Here is a 12,552-nt window from a genome sequence, read left to right as displayed (position 1 = left end):
TCTGGAGATTTTTGTATAATCGGATAGAAAGGCAAGAAAAGAAAGAGGGAAGAAGGAGGAGAAGGATGGGACACTTAAGAAAATTAGAATTTTGAAGAACATAAAAGTCATTAAAACACAATTCAAATGTCGAAAAAGCTCATTTCCCGCCATCTACTGTAGGAATCACAATTTTCCAAGGGGAGAACCCCCGGACCACCCTTTCTTGTTGGGATTTATCGATTCGTGGAAAAAAGAATACGCATGCAACTACTCATTTGTTTATGTGTATACACACATAAAATAAAAAATGAGAAAAATTTACCTGACCGTTTTCAAGAGGGGAAAACTTTGAATTTTGAAGAATTTAAAAAGTCATTTATAAATGAAATTTCAGAAGTCAAGAAAGCTCATTTCCCGCCATCTAGAAATGGGCGAAATATTTAAAATCTAATAATTCTGTGTCGGCAGTTGCTTTTCGAAAGTTTTTACTGTAAAATGATAATTATTACATATTTTCATAGCAGATTTAAGATCAGGGTCGGTATGATAATGGAAACCAATATAAATAAAATGAGAAAAATATATACTAATATCTGCGAAATATATATAATTAATTGCAATACTGGGAACAATGACAGTATTAACAATTCTGATATTATTACCCACTTACACACATGCCCGTCCTTTATATTCATTTTGTATTCATAGATGCTGGCGTATATAAAAATAAAAAACAGTAAACCTACATACATAACAAGCATATTATAGCGACATAATAGTAATTTTTGTATTATATAAAGAAATAATGGTAATATTAGTAACATAAATAAAATGAATAATTGTGATATTAAGCCACACTTATATTTATATTTAACATCCATATTCTTATTTGCATATATATTAACAAATATCACAGTGGAAATCATTAGATACAATATAACAAAATGATTGTAACAAAATAAAATTAATACTTCTAATAAATATAGAAATAACAGAATTACTGGTAACAATAATACTATAAATAATTCTGATAATAATACAAATTGACACACAGATTTGACATCAATTTCCATCTCATTTACATACATCTTGGCGGATATAAAGAGGGAAAACAGTATATACATGTCAAAATTATTATAACAAACTGACGACAAAATTGGAACCCAATCTGTAAATAATTGTGATACTAATGATAATAATAACAATAATGATAAAATGACTATTAGGCATATTTCCTTCCTATACACACACCTCCACCAAACATTCATCCAATAGATCACGTTGGGTGGCCGTACAATAGATACGAAACAAAACAATAGATAGATAAAAAAAACATAAGAAGGGGTGTAGGTTAGTAATAATGAAACTGATGTCATGAATAATAAAAACAATGAAAATATTTCTAATTCTGTAAAATTATCATTATTAATGTTATCCAGTGCACTTTTTATTGACTGTATGGAAGGCCAAGTGTTATAAGTATTTGGAGATTGTTGGTTGACATTACTAGCAGGGTTTGCGGATTGCTGGTTGCTATTACTATAAGCTGTTTGAATGGCACCAACTACACTTCTTATAGATTGCACAGAAGACTGATATAGTTGTCTTAACCAGTCAGGTAATGAGTTAATCTGATTCGATGACTGTTGGTTGCTACTACTATAAGCTGTTTGATTGGCACCAACCACACTTCTTTTAGATTGCCTGGAAGGCAATGGGTTAATCTGGTTTGGTGACTGTTGTTGGTTGCTTCTACTATGAGAAGTTTGATTGGCGCTTAATGACTGCCTGGAATAAGTGTTTGGGAAGGATTGCTGGTTGCTACTACTATAAGCTGTTTGATTGGCACCAACCACACTTCTTTTAGATTGCCTGGAAGGCAATGGGTTAATCTGGTTTGGTGACGGTTGTTGGTTGCTTCTATTATGAGAAGTTTGATTGGCGCTTAATGACTGCCTGGAATAAGTGTTTGGGGAGGATTGCTGGTTGCTATTACTATAATAAGATGTTTGATAGACACCCACCACACTTCTTTTAGATTGCCTGGAAGGCAATGGGTTAATCTTGTTTGGTGACTGTTGTTGGTTGCTTCTACTATGAGAAGTTTGATTGGCGTTTAATGACTGCCTGGAATAAGTGTTTGGGGAGGATTGCTGGTTGCTATTACTATAGGATGTTTGATTGACACTGGCGGTTGAATATGTGATCAGGTATTCTGGATATACTTGATGGTTATCAAATAACACAAAGATATTTGGATCACTTGTGTTGTCAACGCAAGAATCATACATTCCTCTTGATTTATTCTCAGGATCTTTATATGGCGGTCTTCGAATGCCCTGTGTTCCACGGGTGTACCTACCGACCATAACTCGTGCTACAAACATCTTTTTTATGTTGTGATCATCGGCTTCTGCGTAGTCATTAGCATACTTAGCGTTTCGTGCGAAATATGCTCCGTTACCATATTTAGCACCAATTCGCTTCCCACTCAGACGGAAATCGAAATTTTCTCGGCAAATGTCATCAACATTTTCTTCTTCAGTACCATGAAAAAGTTGACGTTCGTCAAAGCAATTCGTTTTAATCATTATTTCTTTTCGCCTTCGAGAAACAAAAAAATAATATTGTTATTACTAACCAATTGGGTGCAAACAACTATAACAATGGAATTGTTACATCCCGTCGACTTATATCACTGGAACCACTATCTTTAATTAGCTTTTTACTTGTGAGTAAAAATGTGAAGGACTTGTGAGGGAAAATCGTGACACACTTTGCTAAAAATAAACCACGGAATTAATATTGGAAAGTGACCATCACATTTCCATCCTATCTATTTTAAATAATTTGTTTTAATCATAATAGCGTTTGATTTAAATATTGATTTCTAACTCTGAAATAAATGTAATTAAAGAGAAAAAAAATCATTTCAATAAAAGTTATGAGTAACTAAAACAATGTTTGAAAAATTGAGAAGTTGTTACTAAAACACAACTATTTTGATTGCCATTAAAAATAAAAAGAAACCCATTTTACCGTCCATATGCAGCCCGACAATTATAATTTTCAACCCGTTCGAGTTTTATTATATTTCCTTCCGGAAGTGTCTTGTTGAACAGTTTCTGTATATGCTTATATTCATCATTTTTTGACACTTCTACAAGTCGGTGTGACGTTTGTTTAATGCTCTTATCCCAGGTATTGCTTGGCCCAACTTGCCTGGATAAAATGTAAACGTAAACTAGTGTATAAACGTGATAAAAATGTAAAATATAAATTGTCTTCAGCAAATTACCGTACTCGCGCAAATAAGCACCACGTTTGAATAAGTGCCCCTCTCGAATTACCGCCCCTCCTAAGGTAAAAATTTCCTTAAGCGCCCCGTTTGAATAAGCACCCCCTTCTAATTTGAATAAGCGCCCCTCATAAGATTTTCTTTTTAGCAAGTCAATAATCCAATCAATACTTGGACTGTGGTTGTTGGTATGATTTGAGCTGTAGAGTGGAAACACATTCTTCTTCAGTCAATATCAAAATGAGGATATTTCTCTTGCACATTCCCACCTAGTTTTCAAGAAAAAATACAATGATCCTGCCATCCTGCTAATCTTAATCGTCCGATGGCCAACAAGCTAACCACTAGCATCTGCTATTTGGCTGTCATGTAAATATTCACGCATTCTTGTAATGAGCCATTTTCTCTGGATGATTATATTTTCTAACCACCATGCGTGATGTCCTTATATAATCTTTTTTCATTCAAAAAGTGCCTCTTGAATTTAAAAATTGTCCATAAGAACCCCTCGATTTTCATCTATTTCCATAAGCGCCCCCTCAATTTCCATTCTGTTTTCATAAGCGCCCCGTTTAAATAAGAGCCCCGTTTGAATAAGCGCCCCTCAGAAAGTGCAAAAAAAATATTTTAAGCACCCAGGCGTTTATTCGCTCGAGTACGGTATAGACATGATTAATAATAATCATTATCACAGTTGCCATCAATTTTACTGAACCATATTTCTAATTAGTGTTTGATAATCTGAGATGAAGAATTATTTTGGAAAAGTACAAGTAAACTTATTTTGAAATATTGTTACGACAATCTGAATGAATTTACTCTTTATTACGGTAATAACCAAAATCATCATCATTAACATTGGCCACTACAATCCACAACCATTATCACACCATCATTAAGTTTCGTGGTCAACGACATTGTGTCAATGTGGTGGCGTCATTTCATCTGTCAATGTGGTGGTGTCATTTCATTATTCCATAACAGGTGGAAGGCCACAGCTTTTTCCCCTCACCATAGTTGGGGCTGAGATACTTTTAGTTGCTTGCATGCGCAAATGGCACTCACAGGCAAAAATGTGAATGTATTTTTTTTTTTTTTTTTTAATTATAGGTGGGTGCTTGTCCTTCGCAAATTAAATCAAAATAAAGGTGCTTACTTGGTACCATAGTTTTTTGTATTAAGCGGATCACACCTTGTTATTACCAAAGATTTTTTTTTCTTCATCTTTTTATTCTTCTTTCTTTGTTAGCACGATATCCCAAAATCGCCACAAGCTACGTATATTTCAGCTTCAACGAACATTTGGCTTGGCCTGGAATAGTCACAATAAGCTTTTTAATGTGCTCAGTGATGTGTGATGCCATCTATGCGCAATTTTACATTTTTTTACATTATCAATTATATTATCGTAACTAATTTTCGTTTCTAAATCATATTCAGTGGGCATAAACTTCAGGTCAAGTTTAAATGTCATGTACCAAAATATTTTGTGTGCGTGTCATAACACGCGTGCACGTGTGCGTCAAAATTTTAAAATGCTCAAAATCAAAATCACTCACTAAATTAGAGCACGTTTCAGACCATTTTGACCATTTCAATTTTTTTTCCACTACGCGCGCGCATTTGTATGCACGCATCACGTACAGAAGCTATAAATTACGTTTTCTTACATATTTTGGGTTCCTAACAATGAATTCACTAATTGTCATTCTTTTCAGTCATCTTATGGCCGATAGCAATGTCGTACGCCTGCATCAAACATAGCGATCTTTACGCGCTTTGTGCCAATATACAGTAAAAATATGATAAAATCAGGCCTATTTTGATCAGTTAAAACTCCTTAGGATGAAAGGCGACCCCCAATTTTTATTGCATATTCTGAAAGCACATGAGTTGTAGATATGATTTTATAGATCATAAGGGCTCATCCGACATTGTGACGTCATCATATTGCCATCTGAATGAAAAAAAACTTAATTTTATCTATGACGTCATTTTTTGAAAATGCGCATTTGAGCATATCTCACTTATCCATAATCGATCATCTTCCAACTTGGAGTGTTATAGCTAAGACAATTCTCTTTCACATATGTGACTTCTTTTTACATTTTGATGACGTCGTCATGCTGAAAATAAATGGGTTTTTTTTACCCCCTCATCTTTTCTCAAAACTTTGATGACCCCCATATCATCCTAACCAGCCGTCATTTCTGAATAGGGAGCTTTCGATTTGTGCGACAACGCGACGCTAGAACGGAATCACTCATGCATGACCGTCCTACCTGACGTCCTACGTTCTCTTCATACATAGATTTGGCCACTTGCATTCCAGAATCTACTCGACGAGGTGACCTTAACATTCTCGCATGTGCGGATGACTTTTAGTGACGTCATTATGTTCTACGTCCTATCGTCGTCGTGAAATCGAAAGCTCCCTAATATTCAGTGGGAATAAACTTCAGGTCAAGGTTGAATGTCATGTAGCTTAATTTTCTGTGCAGGAATCATAACATGCGCGTACGTGTGCGTCAACATTTAAATATGTTTAAAATCATGCCTATTTTTAACCAGTTATAGCAAAGGTAATAAATAGCAGAAGATAGAGCAGCTTTCCAATAAAGTGGAACATCCGTGGCGGCGCTATATAGTAATAATAAAGGTGCCGCTCTGGTTCGTTTGTTTCCTGTAGTTTCTCCACTTAGTAAAATATTCAAGTTTTACCCCATTCGCGGGAGGGCGGATGTTCCATCAATTTTAATGCAAATACGCGGAACAGCTCATTCTTCTGCTATTTAAGTTCTTTGGTTATAGCTCCTTAGAATGAAAGGTGACCTGCAAATTTTATTACATATTCTGAAAGCACATGAGTTGCAGATAGAATTTTATAGATTATAATGGCTGATCGGACATTGTGACATCATCATATTGCCATCTGAATAAAAAAACTGAATTTTTATTTAAGACGTCATTATTTCTATACTTATTTGAACGCATCTCACATTTTCTTGATCAATCGTCTCCCACCACTTCGAGTATGTTATAGCTGGGACAATTTCTTTCACAATGTTTCTATCAATTTTAACTTTAGTGACGTCATCATGGTCAAAAGTGGGGCCGACCGAGACAACATTTCCATAGGGGTCTAGAGGCATGCCCCCGCGAAAAAATGTTTGTTTTCGGATGCCCGAAAGTAACCGCTGAGGCGTTTTTGGTGACCAATTATTTATTTGTTTTTATTTACCAAAAATGGTGGGGGGGATGCCCCCCTAAATCCACCCTATGATCATTATCATTATCATCATCATCTCTTCATCGTCGTCATCATCATTAACGTTGCCCTTATAACGTTTGCCTTATGAAGTACATACATTATAAGGATAGAAAAATGACTATACATTATGATGTTCTTCTTACCAGGGTTCATCTATGTATCTCCTCTCAATTTCATCTGCCAACATATCATGGTCCATATTTGTGTTGCTCTGGCGGTTAATAAAACAAATGCAAAGTGCTAAACTGTGAAAAATAATAGTACACTCAATGACATCCTAACCCATAACCTTCCTTAATTTCATTGAATGACATGTCGGTGAATGCTAAAGTGCATTGGCGCCAGATATTTACGTTTACAAAAATTAATTGATTTTATTATTTATCAGGGTGAGAAATAAAAATAAAATTTTGACCATTTTTTCAACAATCATACTTACGTTCATTGATTTTTATTTTGAACATTACCATTAGGACCTAATTTAAATCCTCACTAGCCTAATCTTACACTTTTACACTAATTGTATTGTAGGCCCTACTGTACTAGAGAGGTTCATTCCCATTACACTATGGTCTTCTATTTCTATAGCGCATGATACAGTGTGCATGACAAACGTTACGTAACCACTACTACTAACTGGGAGTCGCTCAGCTCAGTCATACATGTGTCTATCTTGACATTGACACTGGACGCAGGGTTCCCGGAACGCCGTCCTCGGCGGCGTGTGCGAAGCACAACTCAGAGCCTGTAAAATGTGAAATTTTCGATATGGTTTTGTAGTCAGATTTGCGAGAAAAACTTCAGTTACCCGTATTTCTCGACTGAGACATCAGTGGGAGCTGTAATTTGTATGACAATAAGATTGTGCTACCCTTAATTCGTATTAAGGCTACGTTCAGACTTGGAGATAAGCCAGGCTTGAGTTAAGCCTGGCTCAACGTTAAGTCCGAATGAACTTTGCCGGGCATTCAGACTAGCGGGATTTTATCGTTTGTCCATGATTATGACGTCATCTGATTTGATTTGTTAAAATAATTTGTTATTGCATACACGATAAATCGTTATAGAATCGTCCTAGTGTAAAAACATCTCTTATTTCTTTTGTTTTTTATATGAACAATCGCTTTTTAGCATTTTTATCGTTATCGTTATCGTTGAAGTGTGAAGAGGCCTTTAGAAAAGTTAAACACGGTTGCGCACCAGGGCCTAGTTACTATAAACCCGGGTTTATCCACCTATTCTGAACTAGGCCTAAGGGAATTTACTCCCACAAACCTTGTAGTTATTAATATATTGGTTATAATAGATTATACTGACACTGGTTTCAAATCACGATCAAGTAGTTAAAAATCCCATTTCAAGACATCTAGTTACGCCACTGACTTACATGGCCAGATGAATGAAAATACTTAATCGATGTACCACCAAATCGTAACCAGCCTTTAAAACGCCCTCACGATGTGCCCGAGGACGCAACTGCCAAAAAACTATTTTTGGCAGCGAAGGGACGCTACCAATAAACAAACTACCGTGTTTCTGAATTGATTAGCAAGGTACTACATGGCTCAACTATTTTTCACTTAGGGGTTAATTGGTAAAAATCGCACACAAATCGTACGTCACTGACAACGCCGGGGGCGGCAACTCGATTTTCAGATTAATTTTCAGAATAAAGTTATATTAAAAAACTTCTAATAACGAACTGTTGTCTTCAGTTGTCTTGGTTGGTCATTCAACTGTTATTTTATCTATTTTTCCGATGATATTACCATTCTCAATAACCTATAAAACACCCATATAACGTCACCTTAGATCGATCGGTTGCGACGCCGAGGTGACGCTGGTAGGGTCAACTTTCGTCGGAAGGTATCAAGATGATAAACAGTTTCATTGGACTGAATTATTGCTTACAGTGTATGTTAACCACATGCATACCTAAGATACTGGCACTGGTTTCAAATCCGGGTCAAGCAGTTAAAAATCACTAAAATCACCTTATTTTGCGAATTAGCGCCCCTCGACTGATCATCAAACTCTCTCAATTCACCTTCATCAGCCCCCCCCCCATTTCGAGACATCTAGATACGCCACTGACTTACATGGCCAGATGAATGAAAATACTCAATCGATGTGCCACCAAATCGTCGTAACCAGCCTTCACCGGGTACGCAACTTGGACATCTCTGGATCCACTCCTGAAAAATGTTTTAAACTAATATCAGGGCTATGATGAATATGGATTATGCATTTGTTACATTTTCCACAGACACATTAATAAATGCCAGTACTAATATTTTATGGGTTTCATATTACACTAAAATGTGTTCCAGCGACAGAAAAATTAGCTCTCTTCTCATGACCCCGCCTACCATGGCAACCCATCTGTGTTATTCAGGGTAAACTCTGGATCTGCGCTTTTGACATGTATTTAAGAGAAGTGCTTAATAAAATGTATATTTATGGTATATATATATTTATAGAAAATAATGTTGTATTCTAGAACTATCAGGAATAAATGGGCATGGTTTTTAATTTTTTTTGTCAGTTGACTAATTAGGTAATTTAGTGAAGAAAATGAATGCAATTTAAGTCTTAGGCAAATAGGGGAACCTTAAGTCTGATTTTCTGCAAAGGCTCACTGTGTGTAGTAATTGACTTACTTGAATTGGATAAAAGCTAAGCCCACATGGACATGGAGTCAGAGTGTTTTTCACACTATAGTTAATCCTGCTAAAAAATTAAGAACAAATTAAGAACAAATTGAGGCTAAGATAAAAAATGTCAAATGAGGTTTTCTAAATATTTTTTTTTAAATAGAAAAACCAAAACATTTTTATCTGCACCTTATGTGCAGAAGTTGTGACTATGTAATACTGTACCTTCTATAATACAATACAATAAAGGTGTACCTGTCATTTGGGGCCATTTGTACCTGGCCTTTTCTTCTGGTGCCATTTTTACCGGGGCCTTTTTTCAGGGGCCATTTTCCCGGGCCATTTTCTATCAACATTGCAGTACATGAGTAGTGTACTGTCGTAGTATAGGGATTTGATGGTGAATCGTCAAGTGGATACTTGTAGATCAAAACACAGTAATAAATAATCATGCATATGTAATAATACTAACAATGGAAGCGTTTTATTTGGTCAAAAGTCAAAACAACATAGGTGGCAGCAAACAAGTTATTAATTAAATCAGTACAGTACAGTACAGTATCTTAATACTGTGACATCTGCCTTCTTTAGTGTTTGTCAACTTCTAACTATTACTAACTGTATGCTGTTTGCATAAATGATGATCACTACTTATCTAATCTACGTGGTTCATTATTATATTCACTAATTATTGCATACCTGAGTATTATTGTCCATTATAGTATGCATATTTATTTTTATGTGCTCCAATATTTTTTTTGTTAAGGTTTAAAGATATTAGGTTATTGTATACTGCATAAGAGTTGTGATTTATTAAATTTTACTTATAAGTCGAGCGCATTGGTTGATGCACAGATCGGCCAGATCTAGTGATGTATCGAGTGCTTTGCCCGGTCACAGCTAGGTATTACCTTAGGTAATTCAGCTGATCATGGTGGTGTGTTTCTTGACTCATTTGGTGTGTCAAGGCTCACCAATGATGTCCTGTATATCATCCTTCAGCGTATTCTGGAAACTCTCACCAGTTGTGCGTATGTGTCGCCGATTTCTATGATACTGGGCTCCTGATGATGTAGTCAGAAAATATGATCTAGGTTGACCATGGAGGTATAAAATTTGTTTACCTCCATGGGTTGACCACTTGGTCCATCTATTAACGCAGGTTTCCATTTCTTGGTTTTGTAATCCAGTACTCTTACACTTTGTTCCTTATAATGTTCTCTGAGTGGTTTAGCATGCTGATTGTAGTTTTCAGGGGCGGATCCAGAGCTGTCCAAAAGTGGGTGGGGGGGGGGCCCTCTCTCTCTCTCTCTCTCTCAGAGAGTGGGCTAAAAAGTGGACCTTTTGAAATTTAGTGGTCCAGGGGCAGAGACCTGGAGGGTTTTTTTGGGGGGCCTGAACGTTTGTCCTGTACATCTTGCAGGCCTACGATTTTGTGAAATAATAGGTTTTGAAAAGTGGACATTTTGAAATTTGACTTACCTGTCTAAATTGCCTTATTTCTTCGACCGTATGTTTTCAATCTGGAAATTCCAAAGTTTCATCACTATACTAAAAATAAAAGTCTTCTATGGGGCGCCATACGCAGCAAATGTCATTGTTAAAATCAAAATGTACTTGCAAAATTCAATGTCTAATTTATCAAACGTAGGCGTAAATTTCTCAAAATGTAGATCTAGTTTCCCAAAATGAAGTTCTAATTTTTCAAAACGTAGTTCAAATGCTACTGCACTGTAATGCATCTAGGCCTATTTTAATACACTACGTTTCTTTCTTTTTCCATCTTGATTTCAGAGGTCAAAAACATTTTTAATTTTTTTTTCAAACATATAGTGGTGTAGACTAGTCTTTTAAGAACATTTTGCAGGAAAAAGTTTTTGGATACGACGCCCCGTTATGGAGTTATGCTTTTAAAAATAACATGATGTCAGAAAATCGGCCCAAAAGCTTATCTTATTTTATGTTGGTTACGCACCGCTGATTCATCACTTTACATCACAAGATGTCTACCGATTCGTGAAAAGGGCCTGTTTGAGGTAGTGCATGCCATAATAGCAAAGTAGAAAAACATACGGGAAAGAGACATTGTGCATCTAGATTTGTTGCTGGACATCAAGACGCAAATTATGCAAAAGAAGGTTAACTTGTAATATTAATATACAATAATAATCAGACCTATGGCCTAAGTCTACGCACAATAATTTATTTCTAGGCTTAAATTACAGTATAAATTTGGAAGTGAGCCTAGGCCTATTTTAGCATATTCTCGAGAAAAAAAAATCACTAGCTACCCCTAGACCTCAGGGCTATAGAGGCAAGCTATACTTCTTCATGATGATACTAGGGCCCCCATACTATTTAACTCTAGCTAGACCTAGGGCATATTTTGCACATTTGAATAATAATAATAATAATAATAATAATAATAATAATAACAATAATAACAATAATAATAATAATAATAATAATAATAATAATTTAACTCTAGCTAGACCTAAGGCATATTTTGCACTTTTGAATAATAATAATAATAATAATAATAATAATAATAATAATAATAAATTATTATTATTATTATTATTATTATTAAAATGAGGCTCAGAGTTATTAGATTTTTAAATAAAAAAAAAATTAAAGACATTAAAATTATTAATTTAAGAAAAGTTATACAAAGACCCTAGAGAGTGGTATAACCTGTCTCTTACAGTATATATCCAACTTTACTCTTTTTACTTATTCGTCTATGCCTAGTCCTACTTTCTTTTCCCGACCTTTAGCACATTCTCATCTGAGTTTTCAAGAAAAAATACAATGATTCTGCCATCCTGCTAATCTTAATCGGCCGATGACCAACAAGCTAACCACTACCCACCACAACAGCATCTGCTAGTCTGCTGTTATATTCACAGCATTCTTGTCATGAGCCATGTTCTCTGGATGATTACCGGTATCTTTTCCGCCTAACCACCATTCGTAATGTCCTTATATAGGCCTTTTCATTCAAAAAGTGCCTCTTGAATTTAACAATTTCCCATAAGAACCCCTCGATTTTCATCTATTTCCATAAGCGCTCCCTCAATTTCCTCTCTGTTTTCATAAGCGCCCCGTTTGAATAAGCGCCCCTCAGAAAGTGCAAAAAATATTTTAAGCGCCCGGGCGCCTATTCGCGCGAGTACGGGCAATTTCTAAATTCAAAACAAGTACTGTTATAGTGAAACTGTGGCATGCACTGCAGCACATGTTGCAACAATAATATTTTGATTATTTGGGTACTAACCAATTCTTGTTTAGTGGAATACACACTCTATAGGGTCTGTTCTGAAAATAATAATTTTAATGTCTTTACA

At 35.6% G+C, this 12,552-nt stretch overlaps 1 protein-coding gene across 5 annotated transcripts; it reads right to left on the bottom strand.

The window, feature by feature from the left end:
- Nucleotides 1-314: 314 nt before the first annotated feature.
- On the bottom strand, nucleotides 315-10,858 carry LOC117113242. Of its 5 annotated transcripts, none has more exons than XM_033256534.1 (4): nucleotides 10,688-10,858; nucleotides 6,695-6,762; nucleotides 3,022-3,204; nucleotides 315-2,586 (listed from the first exon to the last, which is right to left on the bottom strand). In XM_033256534.1, exons 2-4 carry the CDS (start codon nucleotides 6,748-6,750, stop codon nucleotides 498-500), a joined length of 2,328 nt encoding a protein of 775 aa, XP_033112425.1. In that variant the 5' UTR covers nucleotides 6,751-6,762; nucleotides 10,688-10,858; the 3' UTR covers nucleotides 315-497. The 5 variants fall into 5 exon arrangements, with proteins under 5 accessions (XP_033112425.1, XP_033112427.1, XP_033112426.1 ...); XM_033256536.1 differs by having other exon boundaries at nucleotides 6,695-6,796; nucleotides 10,688-10,712; XM_033256535.1 differs by lacking the exon at nucleotides 10,688-10,858 and adding an exon at nucleotides 8,651-9,095 and having other exon boundaries at nucleotides 6,695-6,796.
- Between the last annotated feature and the right edge of the window lie 1,694 nt (nucleotides 10,859-12,552).

Source organism: Anneissia japonica, unplaced genomic scaffold (assembly GCF_011630105.1).
Source record: "Anneissia japonica isolate Jap-2015-1 unplaced genomic scaffold, ASM1163010v1 scaffold287593_len981703_cov172, whole genome shotgun sequence".
NCBI lineage: Eukaryota > Metazoa > Echinodermata > Crinoidea > Comatulida > Comatulidae > Anneissia > Anneissia japonica.
Note: the sequence above shows the minus strand (reverse complement) of the source record. Positions and strands in the feature narration are given on the sequence as shown.